Source organism: Saimiri boliviensis, chromosome 2 (genome assembly GCF_048565385.1).
Source record: "Saimiri boliviensis isolate mSaiBol1 chromosome 2, mSaiBol1.pri, whole genome shotgun sequence".
Lineage (NCBI taxonomy): Eukaryota > Metazoa > Chordata > Mammalia > Primates > Cebidae > Saimiri > Saimiri boliviensis.
In genome coordinates, this window is record NC_133450.1 from 126,617,828 (window position 1) to 126,638,877 (window position 21,050).

At 45.3% G+C, this 21,050-nt stretch overlaps 1 protein-coding gene across 1 annotated transcript in view; it reads left to right on the forward strand.

Annotated features, from left to right (window-relative positions):
- GNB5 (G protein subunit beta 5) overlaps window positions 1-21,050 on the forward strand; it is a 64,013-nt gene extending 42,963 nt beyond the window's left edge. The window contains exons 6-11 of the mRNA XM_039462854.2: window positions 1,814-1,957; window positions 4,068-4,159; window positions 6,712-6,760; window positions 10,073-10,169; window positions 11,497-11,663; window positions 13,664-21,050. Coding sequence (XP_039318788.1) covers window positions 1,814-1,957; window positions 4,068-4,159; window positions 6,712-6,760; window positions 10,073-10,169; window positions 11,497-11,663; window positions 13,664-13,675 — 561 coding nt within the window. The 3' untranslated portion in view covers window positions 13,676-21,050. The remainder of the gene's footprint in view (window positions 1-1,813; window positions 1,958-4,067; window positions 4,160-6,711; window positions 6,761-10,072; window positions 10,170-11,496; window positions 11,664-13,663) is intronic.

A 21,050-nucleotide genomic window follows, 5' to 3' on the forward strand; every position in this document is an offset into this window, starting at 1 on the left:
ATCTTAGTAGTGTCTGAAAATGCAGGAGTTAGGGAAGCGTACTTACAGGATTTCAGGGTCCAGGCTTGGTGATTTTAAGGTGGATCTTGCAAGGCCGTTTTAGCTTTGGATTGGTGAGCCCAGCAAGGAAGCAGTCTTGAAGTGAGTCTGCATGAGGAAGCTGTTAATCTTGGTAAGCTGTCTAGTCAATAGTTGATTCATGGTTCTTTTTGGTGGTTTTTTGTTTTGTTTTGTTTTGTTTTTTTGAGACGGAGTTTCGCTCTTGTTACCCAGGCTGAAGTGCAATGGCACGATCTCGGCCCACCGCAACCTCTGCCTCCTGGGTTCAGGCAATTCTCCTGCCTCAGCCTCCTGAGTAGCTGGGATTACAGGCACACGCCACCATGCCCAGCTAATTTTTTGTATTTTTAGTAGAGACGGGGTTTCACCATGTTGACCAGGATGGTCTCAATCTCTTGACCTCGTGATCCACCTGCCTCGGCCTCTGAAAGTGCTGGGATTACAGGCATGAGCCACTGCTCCCGGCAGTGTTTTTCTTTTTTGTTTTTTGTTTTTTGTTTTTTGTTTTTTGTTTTTTGTTTTTTTGAGGTTGAGTCTTGCTCTGTCACCAGGCTGAGTGCAATGGCGACATCTTGGCTCACTGCAGCCTCTGCCTCCCAGGTTCAAGTGATTCTCCTGCCTCAGCCTCCCGAGTATCTGGGATTACAGGCACCCACCACCACACCCAGCTAATTTTTGTAATTTTAGTAGAGATACAGGGTTTTACCAGGTATTACAGGGTTTGGCCAGGCTAGTCTCAAACTCCTGACCTCAGGTGACCCACCCACCTCGGCCTCCCAAAGTGCTGGGATTACAGGCGTGAGCCACCGCGTCCAGCCAATTCATGGTGTTTTCTCCCAGGAGCAGGTATTTCCTGCAGCCAACAGTTAGGTTATTTTTATTTGGTCTCAGTATATTTTAACATAGTAACAGGAAAGTTGGCCAAGTGCCAGAATTGTTTAACACAGGGATGGGAAATTATGTTGGTTTCATTCTTACTGGCAGTCCTATTAAACTGAGTTATGGGAGAACAGAAACGGAGACACAGTCTTTCTGCAAACCTTCATGCATTAGTAGAGTGCCTGGCAGATACTCTCAGCATACAGCAAATGTTTCTCGAACCTATGCATGCATGAGTATCCTCTGGCTCCCATCCATGGCCCTGGGAAGCCTTGGGCAGCACTGTGCTCGGGAAAAGCAGTAACAGAGAATGTATCCAACAAGATGCTGGATAGACCCCTGCTGCTCCCAGTGTGGCCCAGCAACCAGTCTCCACATCCCCTGGGAGCCTGTGAGAAATGTAGACTCTCAGGCCCCACCCCAGACTCTGTATTAGCAAGCAGCCCAGTGATGTGTGTGCATCAATATCCAAGAAGCACTTTAAGTGTTTGGCCTGCACAGCAGTGGGAGACATCAAAGGTTTTGTTCAGCAGAGACCCATGGAACACTTTCTATAAGCCAGGCATGGGTAGAGCCCCATAGGTACCACCATGAGGCTGCCAGGATTTCAGCCCTGCAGGGAGACAGGCACATAAACACATAACTCAAGGACTGTGAGGGTGTCGGAAATGCACTTTTGCCTTCTTGGTACAGGAGAGAGAGTTCTGTGCACGAACCCAGATGCAGCAGGTGTGTCTGCGTGTGTGTGTGTGTGTGTGTGTGTGTGTGTGTAAAGAGCCTGCCCTTTCCCTGCAGAACGTTAAGCCTCTGATTGACTGCCCCCAGCAGAAGCAATAATCACAGCCACACACTTCCTGTCCTTTTCTGTGGGCAGATCCTGACAGCGAGCGGTGATGGCACGTGTGCCCTGTGGGACGTGGAGAGCGGGCAGCTGCTGCAGAGCTTCCATGGACATGGGGCTGACGTCCTCTGCTTGGACCTGGCTCCCTCAGAAACTGGAAACACCTTCGTGTCTGGGGTAAAAGACCCAGTGGAAACTCCCTCGGGCTCCCCTGTCCACTGGGGAGGCTTATGGTGGCCGTTCTAGTCCATTCATGGATTAGCCTAGGCATTCCCTAGAAGGGACTGCAGGAATTGTCCTCAACTCTCCACTAAACCCCGAGCTCCTGCAGAGTGACCGCATTGGGGTCTTGGCGGGCAGCTTCAGTGCTGGACTGTGAGGGTGTCCTTCTGTTCTGCCACTGATGTTAGCAGTCTACAGAGTAATCTGGAATGTTCTCCTGTATCAGTGCTGCAACTCAAGGTGCATATCAGCCACATTTTAAAATGTCATTCCTCAAATAGCAGAGAGTGAGCATCTGAGAGCGTCAGAGATGTACACAAGGGCACAGCAGGTCAGACGGCTGCTGAGCTGCAGCAGCGCTGTGACGACACCAGGGCTTTGCGCCTGTGAGGCACTGTCCCACCCCGCCCATGCCAACCGCCGTCCTCCCTTCCGTCACAGGGTGCAAGAAACAGAGGCTTGGAAAGCTCAGAGTTGGCACACAGGACCACAGAGACTCAGAGAAGCACTAGACTAGGAGTCAGGGTGCCTGGGTTGCGGCTTTGCTGCCTGACTGTAAGCGGCATCCTCTATAAGTTGGGCATAATGCACAGTCGTATTTGCACCTCCCCTCCCCGGGATAGTACAAGCAGTCAATGGAAGAGTTTGCCGTGTGTGTGCGTGCACATGGGAGGGGCGAGTGTTTCTGTGGACAGCCTGAGAATAAGGAGAGAGAGCTGGGCCAGCTGACCTTACCACAGGTTCTGTCTAACCTCTGTCAAAGGGAATGGTGACACAGGACAGTGACGCACACACTGTCAGGTGACTTTTGCAGCTGGGACACATAAGGGACCTTTGCTTCAGGCTGCCCACACCTCGATCCCGGGAGCCAGGCCAGGGCTTTGAGAGCTGTAGTTAGCAGGGACTCTGATTTTCTTCCTGGGTATTTGGCTATGTGGAGATGTTTCATCCCTGTGCCTGGTATCACTATATTTATCTCTCCTTAACTACACTGTGTTTTTAAAAAATTACTGCCATTACTGTAGATCATATTGTCTCTTTCAGAGCACTAAAGCATATCCAATTTAGTGTCCTCTAAAGATGCGAAAGCCTTTCTGGTTTCTTTGCCCACATTTTCAGTAAAGACACTCAGGGTGCTGAACTCCCACAGCGGGCCTTTCTCAGATGTGTAATGGCTCTTCATTACACACCTCCCTCTGCTCCAAGTTGAAACCAACAACTTGGACACCAATTTGAAGCCATTACTTTTTGACTGTTTAAGCTGTTTGACCATTTAAGCTATTTGACTATTGAGAATCCGCATTCTACTACTTGAACTGATAACATGACCACTCTGCAGGAACTTATCAAACTGCTCCCAGAGCCTTGATAGGGTAATGAGAAAACGCTCATGTCTGTGACCCTCTGGGTCTTGTTAGCAACCTGAAGAGAGCATTGACTTTACAGGTGTTGAAGCAGATGCCCAGGTTCATCGCTGGCAGCACCCTGACGGGCCCCTGGTTTGCGGGTTCCCAGCCTGGTGTGCTGCTGAGGGTGCAGATGGCCTGGGGAGCCTGGCTCTCCAGCTTTGCCGAGGGCTACCCCATACACCAAGACAAAGCTGGGACTCTTGGCTGCTTCATTTGGGCACTGCCAACCCATTTATTAATGTCACAACTAGAAAGGTCCCACCATGCACCACTGCCTGCCTGCCTTGCCGTCTGGGCTCAGGGAGGTAAGTATAAAGAGGAGAGCGAAAAGAAGGAAAAATGAAGGGAAAGGCGATGCCCAGGGCGGGTAAGAAGTGTTTGCCTGCCTCCACTCAGAAATGTGCAAAAGAAGAAAACAAGCTAAAAGAGGAAGCTGAGTGCCTCCCCTCCCGCCTCCCATCCCAAGACATGGTTCTGGACTTCTAAGGGTTTGCTGAGTGAGGAAAGTGCCCGCAGGTAAAAATAGTCTCAGAAAAGTATGTTGTCAACCATTTGCTAATGTGAAATAAATGGTCTCTGTTATATAACTGGGACTCTGCCTTGTCTATAGACATTCCTGAAAGTGACCATAACTCTGGGTAATTTTGCATTTGTAGGGATGTGACAAGAAAGCCATGGTGTGGGACATGCGCTCCGGCCAGTGTGTGCAGGCCTTTGAAACACATGAATCTGACATCAACAGTGTCCGGTCAGTGAGTAGAATGTTCATGCCACCTCTGTTCTATTGGCATTACCTGGCTTAGGTAATCCTTAGCCCAGGAACCACCTCCAGACTGAGTTGACTTGGCTGAGAGAGGCCTCCCCAGCAAGAAAGGCTGATTGTGGTGGAACTGAACAGTGTTCCAGAATTCATGGAAAATTTTAATTTAATTGCATTAGGAGTAATTAATATCCTCCCTAAGTTGAATCAGCATTTTTCATCCATCCATTCAGTATTTATTGAGTATTTATATGCTAGATACTATTCTAGGAACTGGGAATATATTGGTGAACAAGATGAACAAGGTCTCTGCTCTTTTACAGGAAATAAACTAGACCAAACACAAACAAATATACAACTTCAAATACTAATAAATACTATGAAAAAAAAAAAAAAAAAAAAACAGGGAGATGGATGGGTCATTTCTTTTTTTTTTTTTTTTTTTTTTTGAGACAGAGTTTTGCTCCTGTTACAAAGGCTGGAGTGCAATGGCACGATCTCGGCTCACCGCAACCTCCGCCTCCTGGGTTCAGGCAATTCTCCTGCCTCAGCCTCCTGAGTAGCTGGGATTACAGGCACATGCCACCATGCCCAGCTAATTTTTGTATTTTTAGTAGAGATGGGGTTTCACCATGTTGACCAGGATGGTCTCGATCTCTTGACCTCATGATCATCTGCCCGCCTCGGCCTCCCAAAGTGCTGGGATTACTGGCGTGAGCCACCGCACCCGGCCCGGATGGGTCATTTCTTAGAGGTCAAAGAGAGGCTCATTGAGAAGGTGATATTTACATTGAGGCCAGGATGATGAAAGAGCCAGGCACCTGAAGAGCTGGTGGAAGAGCACAGAGATGAAAGGTTAGGGGGCCTAACAAAAGGCCAGGTGGTCACTGGAGAGTTTTGAGTTGGGAGGGGCAGGGGTGGCTAACCTGATCATGTTTTGCCTTTAAAAGATTGCTCTATTGGGAAGCTGATGTGGGCAGGTTGCTTGAGCCCAGGAGTTCAAAACCAGCCTGGGCAATGTGGCGAAACCGTCTCTAGCAAAAAAAATACAAAAAATTAGCCGGGCATGGTGGCATGTACCTGTAGTCCCAAGCTACTGAGGAGGCAGAGGTGGGAGGATTTATTGAACCCAGGAGATAGAGGCTGCACTGAGCTGAGATGGTGCCACTGCACTCTAGCCCAGGCATCAGAGTGAGACCCTGTCTCAAAAAAAAAAAAAAAGAAACTAAACAAACAAAAAGGATCCCTGGCTGTATGGAGAATACATCATAGGGAACAAGAATGGAAATATGACAACCAGTTAGAGGTGGTTTTCTGAGTTCAAGAAAGAAATGATGGGCCGGGCACGGTGGCTCAAGCCTGTAATCCCAGCACTTAGGGAGGCCGAGGCGGGTGGATCATGAGGTCAAGAGATCGAGACCATCCTGGTCAACATGGTGAAACCCCGTCTCTACTAAAGGTGCAAAAAATCAGCTGGGCATGGTGGCACATGCCTGTAATCCCAGCTACTCAGGAGGCTGAGGCAGGAGAATTGCCTGAACCCAGGAGGCGGAGGTTGCGGTGAGCCGAGATCGTGCCATTGCACTCCAGCCTGGGTAACAAGAGCGAAACTCCATCTGAAAAAAAAAAAAAAAGAAAGAAATGATGGTGATTGGAACTAAGGAAGACATGGTAGAGACAGAGAAACGTCAAGAATTGTGAAATGTCTGAGATTTTATCTGTCTGTAAGTTAATGAGTTAAGCTGCCACAGCTCAGGGATGCTGGTAGAAGACACAAGATTCATGGGTCAGAGATGAAGAAAGGAGAAACAATGGAAGGCATGGGGAACACAGCTGGGCGAGGCAGAGTGAAGGGGGTTAAAGACATTTGCTCTCATTCTGTGTCTGGCTGATAATTTAGGACTCATATTTCCCACTAATCATTGAGAAGAGAATGACAGAAACAGTAATAATCATCATTTATTGAATGTGTTATATTTGGCACAGTGCCAGATTCTTTGCATGAACTGTCTTGTTTAATCTTCACAGCAGAAAATATGCATTATTATTCTCACTTTTCAGATGAGGAAACTGAGGCTGGGCAAGAGGAAGTCATTTGCCAAAAGTATCACATGTAGATACTTTACTAAAGGGCCAGTGCAGACATCCAGATGTGGCTTTGTGCATCTGATTTTCAGTGTCTGTGCTCATAACCACTTTCTTATCCCTGAGCTCTGAGCGAAGGCTTAGGAATTAGGTATGTGATTGAGGGAAACTCTATGTACAGGTATTTACAGCTCTGTGTTCTGTGCCTGATATAAACACATATTATCTCACTCTGCAAGGCCATTATCACTGTTCCTCGCTTACAGGGAAGGCAACTAGAAGCCAGTGGACCTGACATATGAACTTCCTCTTCCATCTTCTGCTACAAATGTTCCTTGAGTCCCTACACATAAAGATTCTGATTCCAGGGGCCTAGCATGGTTCTGATGGTCATTGAGGGTCCAAAATCACCACCCTAGATTAAGTACTTTTCTACCCATACTTTCTCTCTGCAGGTACTACCCCAGTGGAGATGCTTTTGCCTCAGGGTCAGATGATGCTACGGTATGTTTCTAAATTATTGAGTGCTTTTCCTATTTGAGGAATCTGCTAACTTATTTTTAGAAAATAACTGTTTTCATGGTTATAGAAGTAATGAGTATTCATCAAAGAAAATTTGGGGGAATATTAAATTACCCTGATATCCTTACCCAAGAAAAATCACACTTGGATGAATTCCTTTCTGTCTTTTTTTCGTTTTAACAAACAAAATGCTTTATAATTTGGCCTTTTCACTTAGCAACAGAATGTGAACATTTTCCCAGGCTGATAAATATTTCCCTCCATTATGTTTTCTTGATGAGTGGGTAGTATTCCATGTTATGGACATGATATTGGTCTTCAATTTTTGGGCATTTGGCTTTTCTCAAGGGTTCTTTTTTTTTTTTCTGTTAAAAACACTGCCATAAGCGTTTTTTGTACCTCTCTGATCATTTCCTTAGAATTCTCAGATGTAACTTGCTGAGCCATAAATAGACCCAGTTTTAAGGCTTTTGATACTGATTGACAAATTATTTTCAAGAGAAAAAATATTTTCTTATTGTCCTCAAAATATCAAATATCTTATGAAATAATGGTTTTCATTCTGATTTGCTGCTATAGCTATAGAAGAATTACAGAGGACTAGATCAAGAGTTTTGAAATAATGAAAATTTAAAACTTCTGTATGTCAAAAATATATAACAAAATATAAGGGACTGTATCTTGGAAAAATTCTTGCCATATATAGTACAGGCCAAGTTAAAATCCTGTAGTTACAAGCCAGGCGCGGTGGCTCAAGCCTGTAATCCCAGCACTTTGGGAGGCCGAGGCGGGTGGATCACGAGGTCAAGAGATCGAGACCATCCTGGTCAACATGGTGAAACCCCGTCTCTACTAAAAATACAAAAAATTAGCTGGGCATGGTGGCACATGCCTATAATCCTAGCTACTCAGGAGGCTGAGGCAGGAGAATTGCCTGAACCCAGGAGGCAGAGGTTGCGGTGAGCTGAGATCGCGCCATTGCACTCCAGCCTGGGTAACAAGAGCGAAACTCCGTCTCAAAAAAAAAAAAAAAAAAAAAAATCCCGTAGTTCTGAATGAGGTTGCATAAGCAATAAAATGAACACTCCAATTAAAGAAGAGAGTAAAATGCAGGTTATTTACAAAGCAGTAAATCCAAAATGGCAAGTAAACACCTGAAAATGTTTTCAAAGTCACCCGTAATCAAAGAAATGCACGTTTTAAGTGATCGGATGCCCATTTTGCCACTTCGCCACTTGGATTAGCAAAGAAATACCCAGAGGTTGGGTTGGTGAGGAGCCTGAAACAAGCCTGGGGTCAGGATAGTTGGCACCACCCTCCTGGAGGGCAGATTTGCCATAGGAAACAAGAGCTTGAAAACATCTCTACGTGGCCAGGCACGGTAGCTCACACCTGTAATCCCAGCACTGTGGGAAGCCAAGGCAGGTAGATCACTTGAGATTAGGAGTTCTAGACCAGACTGGCCAACATGGTGAAACCCCGTCTCAGCAAAAATACAAAAATTAGCCGGGCATGATGGTAGGCTCCTGTAATCCCAGCTAATTATGAGGCTGAGGTGGGAGAATTGCTTGAACCTGGGAGGCAGAGGTTTCAGTGAGTGGAGGTGGCATCACTGCACTCCAGCCTGGGCAACAGAGCAAGACTCCATCTCAAAAAACAAAAACAAAACAAAAAAAAAGGTAAAAAATTAAATAGGTCAGGTGTGATAGCTGATACCTCTAATCACAACACTTTGGGAGGCTGAGGCAGGTGGATCACCTGAGGTCAGGAGTTCAAGAACAGCCTGGTCAATGTGGTGAAACCTTGTCTCCATTAAAAATTCAAACATTAGCTGAGTATGGTGGTGGGCACCTGTAATTCCAGCTACTCAGGAGGCTGATACAGGAGAATCGTTAGAACCTGGGAGGCAGAGGTTACAGTGAGACGAGATTGCGCCATTGTACTCTAGCCTGGGTAACAAGAGAAAATTCCATCTCAAAATAAAACAAAACATTTCTACTGATCTGGTCATGCTGTTTCCTGATAACTCTTCTAAGGATTCTGTTTCTCACCTAGTCTAAGGAAAATGTTATGTATAAATTTTTGGTGCCGCAAAGGAAGTAGCACTCGAATATAAATTTCCTCAGCAAGACAATTTACTTCTATAGAAGGGTGCAGCTCACAGATGGAACAATGGTGAGCACACACCTGGACAAAGGAGGGGAAGAGGTACTTACACCTGACAGTAGTCACCCTTACTGCTGTGTCGTTCCCCTATTGGCTAGGGTTAGACAGCACAGTCTAGTCTAATTCCAATTGGCTGTTTTAAAGAACCCAGGGGTATGAGCCGGAGTGGCGGGTTGGGTGGTTTGGCAGGAAGGACAGTTACGGGCAAGTCAGGACAAGTAACTAGGGGTCAAAGCAGGTGACCAGAGCAGGTGGCCAGAGCAGGTGAGTGGGATGAGTCTGTATGGGTCAGGGGACTGGGGGAACAGATGTGAACTACTGATTAGAACTGGTGGAAAAGGTTGTTTATTGAAACTACAAGGAAAATAAACTTTAAAATGGAGAATTAAAGAATAAGAGACCTGAACATACTGACATGCTGATTCTTTGAAGAAAAACTTGGGGTTCACTGTGTCTAACAGAAAATAACAGAAACACATGTAAAGATTTTTAGAGAAGAATAGTTATGGTAATATTGTTTATGAAAGAGAAAATTAGACACAACAGAAACAGGGTTAGGCTGAATAGATTCTGGTATATTCAGTAACCATGTCAATCATCTTTTTTGAAGTTTCCTTTTAATGTTATGAGAAAGTACATATAACCTAATGTTAATAGAAGCAAAAATGAAACATCCAATCCATTCAAATACACACGTCAAATAGAAATAGGACTGAAGGAAACAGTTCAGAATTAGTAAATACCTCTAGGATTTAGGATGGCCTTCATTTCCTTCTGTATACATTTCTGAACATTTTCAAATCTTCTATAATGAACATGCGTCCTTGATCAGAAAAAAAAGTGGGCTCTAATTTTGTTATTATACCTGAAGAAATTTGCTGTATTTGCTGCTTCTCTACTGACTCTTTACTGACTCATAGAGATTACTAGGAATCGGGACTCTTTACTGACTCATAGAAATTAATAGGAACCGGGACCAAAGGAGGAAATAACCACAGGGAAAACTAAGAAGTTTTTCCTTCATCCTTTAAATGACACAAGTCACTGGCACCTGCCTGTAGCTCTGTGATCATCGTGTCACCAAACTGGAGCTAGAAGTAAGTGCTTCTTTCTTTATTTTCACCCCAGTGTCGCCTCTATGACCTGCGGGCAGACAGGGAGGTTGCCATCTATTCCAAAGAGAGTATCATATTTGGAGCATCCAGTGTGGACTTCTCTCTCAGTGGTAAGATTTTATTTCACAAACATTTCCCAGGACTGTAAGACAGGACCAGAATGAAACTAGCGCTCCATCAGGCTTTTCTGTCAGCTGAGCTTCCTGTGGACCTCCTCCACATTTGCACATTTTCTTTTCTTCACATTTGCACCAGCTTTTCTTCTCTGAGCTTCTGACCTCCCACTTTGCCCTGCCCCAGGCAGCTTCCCCTAGCTCCATTCCCTCCAGGGGAAATGAAGGCCGTACACCCACCTAATGCTGTCCTTCAAGACAATGAAGTGTCAGAAATTCGCATCTGCAATGCTCAGGCATTTTCTCCCCAGCCTTTGCTTCTCTTCAGGCCCCAAAGGGAACGTTCCTCTAAGGTGGAGGTGAAGCAGGAGTCCCTTCTGGGGCCAGACATAGTGGCTCGCGCCTGTAATCCTGCACTTTGGGAGGCCAGGGCAGGCGATCACTTGAGGTCAGGAGTTTGAAACCAGCCTGGCCAACATGGTGAAACCTTGTCTCTACTAAAAATATAAAAATTAGTTGTGCATGGTGGTGTACGCCTGTAATCCCAGCTACTCAGGAGGCTGAGGCAGGAGAATCACTTGAACCTGGGAAATGGAGGTTGCAGTGAGCTGCGATCATGCCACCTGCACTCCAACCTGGGTGACAGAGCAAGACTCTGGCCCAAAGAAAAAAGAAAAAGAGTCCCTTCTCAGTGCCCTGAAGCTCTTGGCTCCTTTGTGGGAAGTTGCCAGTGAAAGTTAAAGCATAGCTCCGGAAGTATCATGTCAAAAAAAGAAACAAAGAAAAAATAGAAAGTTAAGGCAGAGCTAACAGGCTGGCTACCTGGACCACACCATTTTCCCAGACACATCCTATACTAAGTGCACATGATGTTCCTTCTGCCTGGAGCTTCTCTTCCCTGCCTTCTCTGCATGACAGACTCCTACGCAACCCTCAAGAGCCAACTCAAATGTCACATTAATTTTCTCTCTTTAAGTTTTACAAGTTATTAACTACCAGATGACTACAAATAATTTACTTGTGTTTGCAGTACCCTCCTTGATCCCCCTTCATCTCTGGTCCCATAGCACTTGACGTGTGTAAAGCACCTGCCTTATGGCCGTTACCATGGGATGCTACCGTGATCTGTTCCTCTCAGCCCCGCATCCTCCACTGCGGGTAGTGACTGTGCTTTCTCCCGGTTTGATCCTCAAGGCAAAGCACAGTGCTTGGGACTTAGTGGGCATAAATCACTGCTTACTGAATGAGTGAGGGAGTGAGTCATGAAATGAGAAACAGGAAGCAAGGAACTGTCTTAACAGCTATCATCTCACCCTGCTTCAAGGTCGCCTGCTGTTTGCTGGATACAACGATTACACTATCAACGTCTGGGACGTTCTCAAGGGGTCTCGGGTCTCCATCCTGTTTGGACATGAAAATCGTGTTAGCACTCTACGAGTTTCCCCTGATGGGACTGCTTTCTGCTCAGGATCATGGGATCATACCCTCAGAGTAAGAGATGATTTTCTGTTTTCCTGTGTGTGAGAGGAGAGAGTGGGGGTGATGGACCTTCTGAAGCAGAGGGAAGGCTATCAGAGTAAGCTCAGATGGGCCTGCTCAGCCATGCCGAGCTCCCATTTCCACTCTGCCCACAGTCACAGAAGGAGTGAGTTGCGTGGAGAGGTAGTGAGTGCTCCATCAATGCAGGTATTCTAGCACAGACTCGACAACTGTGTATCCGCCTTTAGTTGAGGGAATAGTTAGACTGGATAATCCAGAATCTTCCTTTTGACCCTAAAAGTCTGACTCTTGTGATTCTGGTCTTTGGCAAACCACAGATAACAAGTCTCTTCTATAGTTAGGGTTCTGATTACGATTATTGACTTTGTGATGACAAGGGTCACAGATCCAGGAGTAAAGCCCCTGAAATTGCTACTTTTTTCTTTTTAATTTTTTTTTTTTTTTTTGAGACCAAGTTTCACTCTTGTTACCCAGGCTGGAGTGCAATGGCGCAATCTCGGCTCACCGCGACCTCTGCTTCCTGAGTTCAAGCAATTTTCCTACCTCAGCCTCCCGAGTAGCTAGGACTACAGGCGCGCGCCACCATGCCCAGCTAATTTTTGTATTTTTAGTAGAGACAGGGTTTCACCTTGTTGACCAGGATGGTCTCGATCTCTTGACCTCGTGATCCACCCGCCTCGGCCTCCCAAAGTGCTGGGATTATAGGTGTGAGCCACCGTGCCCGGCCCCTTTTTAATTTTTCTATAACTGAATCCTGGAAGTGAAGCCCCTGAAATTACATGCCAAATTTGGGGCATATTCATTTTGCCCTCATGGCTTTCATTAAATTCTCAAAGAGAGCTTCATAACCTAGATGAGTGTTGGCTCCCCTAAAATACTACCCAAATTTCCTGTTTAGGCCAGGCATGGTGGTTCATACCTGTAATTGTAGCATGAGAGTCCAAGTTGTGCGGATCACTTGAGCTCAGGATGAATTCAAGATCAGCCTGGGCAACATGGTGAAACCCTGGTCCTACTAAAAATACAAAAATTAGCCAGGCGTGATAGCATGCACCTATAGTCCCAGCTACTTGGGAGGCTGAGGCAGGAGAATCGCTTGAATCCAGGAGGCAGAGGTTGCAGTGAGCCGAGATCATTCCACTGCACTCCAGCCTGGGCAGTAGAGCAAGACTGTGTCTTTTTTTTTTTTTTTTTTTTTTAAAAAAAAAAAAGCCCATTTATACAGCAAAACTAAGTTTATTGCTTGCCTCAGTGTGGAACATCAAGAACTGGTAGAGGTGTAATGGCATCTCAGAAGGGGAAGGCAAAGGCATGCATGAGGTTTTTTGGGTCTGGTTTAAAGCAGGTCTTTGTTGGGGGGCACTTAATTAGGATTGGACAAATTTGTGGCATAATAGTTTTAGGATTGCTGGACACAGGATTGGGGGAGAGTTTCAAACAGACTCTTCAAAACTAAATAGTCATTTGATGCTCTGTATTGTCCTGAGACGTGGGTGTATTTTCTAAAGAAAGTAAGTTGAGTACTCTAGTGTTAGGATAAATAGAGAAAAGGATTTTTGCAAAATTCCTGAAACAAATAAAAAAGGTAACCTGAGAGTTCATCTTCCTGGGTAAGAGTGTCCTAAATGAGTAAGTCATATTAATATACACAGTGAGCTGTATGGGTTCAAATGGCATCTGGGAGAGTAGCCAGGCCCTAGTAAGGAGGCTGCAGAGGCCCCACAGATGATTAACCAAGGGAGGAGGGGAGCAGGTCCGAAGAAGCACTTTTCAATTGCTAGGAGTGCAGTGTTATCCTTCTAAGGCACATGAGCAAACTATTTTGGATGAAGTGTGTGTGTGTGTGTGTGTGTGTGTGTGTGTGTGTATGTGTGTATACACATATACGTATGCCCATGCATGGGTATAAATAGACTAACTTTATCTCTTTAAGCTCAAGTTTTATAAGTTGTTAACTAAAGGTCTAAAACTATCTGTTTGTGTCTTCACAGGTCTGGGCCTAATCATAAATGCACTCATGTATACCTGAGAATTTGAAATCTTCACATGTAAATAGATATTACTTCTAGAGGAGCTTAGTGTTTACTGCAGTTTATCTTAGGGGAGCAACCCATGGCTCAGAGGTCCCCAAGCATCTCCAGTATGACTATTAAAACTGTCGCTTCTGGAAATACACTAGTGTGAGCCTTCAGCACTACAAAAATACCTTCAAGTACAGTATTTTTCTTTTGGAACACTTTTTAAAATGTATCTGTTTTTATCTGTTTTTAAGGTTATTCTAAATTATACTAGCCTCAATTCATTCTGTCACCAATAGAATACAGCAGTTAATATATTCTATATTATATCTTTGAATCAATTCATTTTCAGAGAGCTTTAAAGTCTGATATTTCTTGATGTGCACTGTGATGCCTGGAACCTTCCTCTGGAACTGCTGGTTTTACGGACTGAGGACTGGTAACTGGTCTGTGATAGAAGCAAATTCCAATTCCAAATGTAATTAATTAGACAAAAACCACTTTTTTTAGAATGTGTTTTTGTTGTAAAAGTATCTTTTTCAGCCTCCTGTTCTATTGTCTTTTTTCAGATAAAACATTTTTGTCTATGATGAACTGCTATAAATGATGCAGAGAAATGTCTAAAATGGACAGGTTGTTTGATTCATGGATGATGTGATGATATGTCACTGTGTCACTTGGACAGGGCATTTTCTCTGAATCAAAGAAAAAGCCAATGCTGCCGGGCGCGGTGGCTCAAGCCTGTAATCCCAGCACTTTGGGAGGCCGAGGCGGGTGGATCACGAGGTCAACAGATCGAGACCATCCTGGTCAACATGGTGAAACCCCGTCTCTACTAAAAATACAAAAAATCAGCTGGGCATGGTGGCACGTGCCTGTAATCCCAGCTACTCAGGAGGCTGAGGCAGGAGAATTGCCTGAACCCAGGAGGCGGAGGTTGCGGTGAGCCGAGATCGCGCCATTGCACTCCAGCCCGGGTAACAAGAGCGAAACTCCGTCTCAAAAAAAAAAAAAAAAAGAAAAGAAAAAGCCAATGCTGTCTATAAACAAATGCTTCTGAGAGCAAGCAAAACTTTTCTCAATGGGTACACAAGATAGGAAACTTATTTAAAAACCTATTAGTACAATTAGCAGAAACATTTTAGTTAAAGTGGAGCTTGTCCATATAAATTATATTCATATGTATTGCGTTACATTTATATGAACATATGCAGATTGACTTATAGTCTTGAATAATAATGTCTGTTCCTCTTGTATAGAAAGAAAAACAATATTAAAAGATCTTCTCCTTTTTTTTTTTTTTTTTTTTTTTTTTGAGACAAAGTCTCACTCTGTTGTCCAGGCTGGTGTTCAGTAATACAGTCTCAGCTCACCACAACTTCCGCCTCCTGGGTCCACGTGATTCTCCTGCCTCAGCCTCCCGAGTAGCTGGGACCACAGGCAGCACCAGCATGCCAGCTAATTTTTGTATTTTTAGTAGAGGCAGAGTTTCATGATATTAGCCAGGATGGTCTCGATCTTCTGACCTTGTGATCTGCCTGCCTCAGCCTCCCAAAATGCTGGGATTCCAGGTGTGAACCACTGCACCTGGCCCCAAGATCTTCTCTTTATTTGAGATTCAGAATTCTTTCCGGAAGAAGGAACTGCTTCTTGTTATAGGATCCCTTCTTTTCCTTCTTTTGTAAAATGTAGATGCTTATTCTTTGCTTTAGAAAACTTATTTAAAAAGATGGCATGGATTATTACTTAGGGAAATAAAAGATCACCTCAGACACCAGATGTCATTCTCAGGTGAGGCCTGCCTCATGGGTGGCCTGGGGTCTGCTGGCGGGTTCTGGTTGCGCCTGGAGGCTGTGTGTTCCCTGTCCCCTGGATTGTCAGGTCTCCTCTCCTGGTCCTGCTCCAGCCTAGCCCTTCTCCTCATGGTAGTTCTGGCTTTGCAGGCCCAGCTCCAGGCTGGGCTCCTGTAAACATCCAGGGGTGTGTTGGGCCCACCCTCACAACTGCTTGTTCAGGTATCGTGATGGGCCAGTTGGTCCAAAATCAGCCAGGCCAGCTTTACCATCACCTCACTTCAAATAAACATGATAATTATGTTTGATGATTTGCAGAGCACTTACTGGTAGTTTTACTGTAAAACAGGGTCTGGGGTAGAAAGAGAAAAATAAAAGGCCTCTGCCTGCCTCCAGTGAGCCCAGAGAGACCAATTTTTATCTCCAGTAGATTCCAGTCTGGTCACAGACTCAGGAAATGGGCTCGGTGTCTGGCCAGCTCCTGCTGGCTGCTGAAGGGGTCAGGGACACCATGGGATTCCCGAGCTCAGCTCCAGAATGTCCCAGAGTGGCCCCTCGTGCAGCTGGCCTCCTTGTGGTGGCATCCCCAGTCCCCTGTCCCACCGCCTTTTTTTCTTCTTTGTCTCTCCACTGTGCCTTCCAGCTCCTAGGAGTGAAGGAAGGCACGGGAAAGGAAGGAAAGGTGGCCCAGGGGCAGCACATTCCAGGTTCTGTGTTTTGCAGGGGTGGAGAGCACCTTCAGTATATGTGCAAAGTAGACTGTGACTTTCCAATCCAAAAAGCCACTTTAAGGGCCCAGGGAAAGTATTCCAGAGAATTCTTCCACTTCTCCCATGGGCAGGAAGCCCCTCAGCTGTGAGTGTGCACTCTCACAGTGGGCACAGGATTTGCTGATGAGATGCTCGATTTGGACTCTGTGGCAGCATGTGGAGACTCGGGGTTCTCCATGGAATAGATTGTATTCTTAGATTGAGTATAATGCTGAGTGCATTTTTATAATCAGCTTTTCTTTTTTCCAGAGGACTTGGGGATAAACCTACCAAACCAATTGTGGTGGGGGCCAAACAGATTGGACGCAGGGGTGTAGAACCTTGGGCAGCCCCCTCCCTGGCCAGAAAAAAGAAGGTTCTGGCAGAAAAGAGGTGTGGGTGACGGGTATTTATAGGAAATACCTGTGACAGGAAGCCAAGTCCGGTGCTTTAGAATGCGCAGCCTCTCACTGGTGGGGCCCTGGCAGCCGTCCCAGTCCCCACCCCGGGTGAGCCAGAGGTGGGCACCCTGTAGCCACTGCCCTCTTCCTGCCCTTCTGTCTCCTCCACACCCTTCTCTAGATTATAAGTGGTTTAAAGCAACACAGGGTTGTAAGGGCCTTTGTGTCCCGGGCTCTCGTAGTTGCCAGGCTAGCTGGCTGAAAGGTGGCAACCACCAATACTGGGACTCCTCTGTGAGTTAGCGGGGTGCCATGGTGACAGAGGAGGAGATCTGACATTGGTTCACACCCAGCTCTGTCACGTTCGTAGAATATATAATATTTGAGTTTCTCTCAGCCTCAGTTTCCCCATCTGTAACATGGGAGGGCACTAAAATATGTAAAGTGCCTGCCTCAGCCCTTGGCACGTCTTCAGGAAGGGTTAGTTCCTGGCTGCCTCCCTGTGTCCTCCTCAGTCCCCTTCCTGTTTGCCCCCCTCCCTTCTCCCTCCACCTACCCTCCCTCTTTCACTTCCCTGCCCTTCCTCCTTCCTTTCTTTTGTCTTCTTCCCGTCTCCTCCTCCCTCCCTCCCAGCTCCTCCTCTTTCCTCTCTGCTGTTCCTCCTCCCAGATGAATGAGTCTCTTTAATCTGGACTCCTTTTTCTAACCGCTCTCCATTTTCCTCCCTTCCTCATCTCCTCTTCCTCTCTCTCCATGTTTCACCTGTTTCCTGGTCTCCTTCCCTCCCCTTCTGCCCTTTCTCCCTCCTCCTCCTCCCTCCCCATTCCCCTTCCCCCAATGCTTTCTTTTCTCCCCATCTCCTTCCCCTCCATAACCAGCCTCCACTCATATAGCAGGTTAGTAGTTCTCATCAGTTAGAGCTTTGTCTAATTGTGGTTCTCAAACTTTTTGGTCTTAGGATCTCTCTACACTTTCTTTTTTAAATTTTTTTTTTTTTTTTTTTTTTTTTTTTGAGATGGTGTTTCACTCTTGTTGCCCAGGCTGGAGTGCAATGGCACAATCTCAGCTCACTGCAACCTCTGCTTCCCAGGTTCATGTGATTCTCCTGCCTCAGCCTCCCATGTAGCTGGGATTACAGGCATGCACCACCATTCCTGGCTAATTTTGTATTTTTAGTAGAGATGGGGTTTTTCTGTGTTGGTCAGGCTGGTCTCAAACTCCCAACCTCAGGTGATCCACCCATCTCAGCCTCCCAAAGTGCTGGGATTACAGGCATGGGCCACCGCACCTGGCCTACACTCTTAAAAGTTCTTGAGGACCCCAAATAACTTTTGTTCATTGTGGATTGTATCTATCCATATTTCTCATATTAGAAATTAAGACTGAGAAAAGTTGTAAAACACAAGAATACAGATGCACACGTTCCATTAGCCATCAAAGTGATGCTTTCACCCATGCCCGTAGTCTCCGGAAAACTCCTGAGAGAATGAAAATTAAAAAGCCACCTATACAACAAAAAAAAGTGTCATTATTATTATGAAAATAGTTTTGGCCTTGAGGACTCCGTGAGAGGGTCTCAGGGACCCTTGGGGCTCTGGATCACACTTTGAGAACAGCTGATCTGGACTTATGATCCCTTTTCCAGCCCCTCTATGTGAGACCTCCCAGAGGCTATTAAGGGCCTTGAAGGAGCTTGGCAAAGAAAGAGGTGACAGCATGATTGAGGACAGCCACCCTAGGGAAGGCCTTCGGAAGAGGCTTTGGGGCAGCCCGGGTGGGTGGAGGAAGTCCCAGAGAGGCAGTTGGGAGGCCCATGACCCTCCATTTCAGAGAGGATGCCTGGGAGCCTGGGGAAAGCGCAACGGGTGGGGTAGGAGACTGACTGGGGTTGGGGCCACTCCCAAGCCTGGGAGAGCTGACTGGGGGTTTGTAGATCTTCATTTCCCAAAGTTGCCTGCTGAGAAGACGCGTCCCCGCACAGCAGGTTCAGGCCCTGCTTCTTCAGGGCCTCACCCTGAGATCAGGACCAGGTGCGCCTGAGGTGGACCAGGAAATACAAGGCAAAGGCCCACTGAGGAGGCCGCAGGTGAATCTGGTCTCTGTGGATCCTTTGTGAGGATGCGATGCTAAACCACACGCCCTCTCATCCATGACCAGCGAGAATTGGGTCACTCTTCAGGGCATGCCACAGACTCCTGCTTCTAGACGGGGCTTGGCTGGAGCCAGACTGGCCTTCAGGATTGTTCCGTCTCCACAGGGGACTCTGGCCTCCCGTGGGCTGCCACAGGGCCAATCCCAGTGAAAGAAATAAAATGATTGGATATGTTTATGTTATTAGGAAAAGGATTCAGCAGGGGGTGGGAGGAGTTGTTAATGGAATCACATTTGCAGCAACATAGTTGTCTAGTGTTCGGCAGCACTGTAGGGTGGCTGTCGCTAACAGTAATTTATTGTGTATTTTCAAGTAGCTACAAGAGAGAATTTTGAATGTTCCTGTCAACCTGAATAACAAAGACAGGCTCTCATTCAAAAGAAAAACATAATCAAAAGTAGGGCATTGCAATGGGAATATGTGCTCCATAGTAAACTGTGTGCATATTCCAGGAGGTAAAGAAAGACAAAGGTTTTTAAAGGAAAAAATGAAGTTTTGAAATAATTATCCTTGTCTACGAATATCAGTAACAAAGGTCACAGCAGTCCAAGGTTGGACAGGCAGTTGCTAGGCAGATGTCCTTGTAGAAGTAATTTTTGTGTGAGGTTGTGGCAGCCTGTGGGCAATGTTGTGATTTTTGCAGGATTTTTTGTGATCATTTTTGGTATTAGGCATACAAGCATAAGAATACCCTCTTCATGGCCTCCCCAGCTCTATTTGTTACCGTTTTTTGTTTTTTTTTTAACACTAGTGACTCCATTTGAATTCTAACGACTTTCACATTCCCGACACAAAGAAATGATAAATGTTTAAGGGATTAATATGCTAATTACCCTGATCATTATACATTGTATACATGTTTCAAAATATCACACTGTATACCATAAATATGTACAATTATGTGTCAATTAAAAATCATTATTTTTAATAATAGAACCAGAAAAAAAGATGCAGACCCTCTAATAAGGAGATGGGATCAGGAATGATTCCATGGTTAATTTAACCCACATAAACAACTAATCGAATTATGGTATGAGCGTTTATGTAAAGACTGTGGCAACAGGAAATGCCTGTCTTTAAACGCAGGGTTATCTAACCAGCACGCCAATCGTGAAAGATTAACTTTGTCAGAAACCAGGAACCATGAAGCAGAGGTCACTGTTTCCATCCTGTGAGTTTTCCACTGTAATCGGCAGCCTCCCACTGAGTTTATACCCAAGAGAAATGAAAACATATGTCCACGCAGAAATTTGAATACAAATGTTCATAGCATTATTCATAATAGCCCAAAGTGGAAACAACCCAAATGTTCAACAGTGGATGAACTGATGAACAAAATATGTATCCACACAATGGAATAAAAAGAAAGCGCTGATGCATGCTACAACATGGATGAGCCGTGAAAATACTGTGATGGGGAAAGAGACCAGAGACAAAGGGCCACGTGTTGTAGGATTCCATGTGTATGAAATGTCCTAATAAGCAAACTCATAAAGACAAAAAGCAGATCAGTGATCACTTAGGGCTAGGGTGAGGAGTGGCTGTTAGCGGGCACTGAGTTTCTTTGGGGGTAACGGAATTAGATAGTGGTGGTGATTGCACAATTCTGTGACTATACTAAAAACCAGTGGATTGTAAGAGGGTGAATTTTATGATATATGAATTACACCTCAAAGCTGTTACTTAAAACATATATGTGGAAAATAATAAGCAGTCACTTGCTATTCTCAATAAAACAGACCGCATAGGTAAGACCAATACTGTCACATCGTGGTTTTGGCTGAGAATGGGGAAAGTGAGCATAGTCACCCTTGTTGGTTCATAAAAATAAAAGTTTCTCTGGAATGACAGCCTTTTACCATGTGCCAGGTACTGTACTGTGCACTTGGCATATACCAATTCATGTAGTCCTTGTGACAGCTCCATGGTGCAGACATTTCATTATCTCCATTTTTTAGATGGGGAAATTGAGGTTAGGAGAGTTGAATAACTGCCCAAAACTGCACAGCTTCCGAGTTGCAGAGACAGAATTTTCACCAAGTCGTCTTGCAAACTCCTCGTGTGGATTGGAAATTCTGTATTAAGGTTAATTTATTCATTTGTTGTTTAGTTCTATTCATAATTACTGAGTTACCAATGGCAGTGCCAGAGGATTTACCATTTAGCCCAAAGCTACTCTAAATCTAAGAAAAAAACAATGTTCTTGCTGCTAATGTACAAAAAGGTAAAACCGTGATTCTCTTGCAAATAAAACATGAACATGTA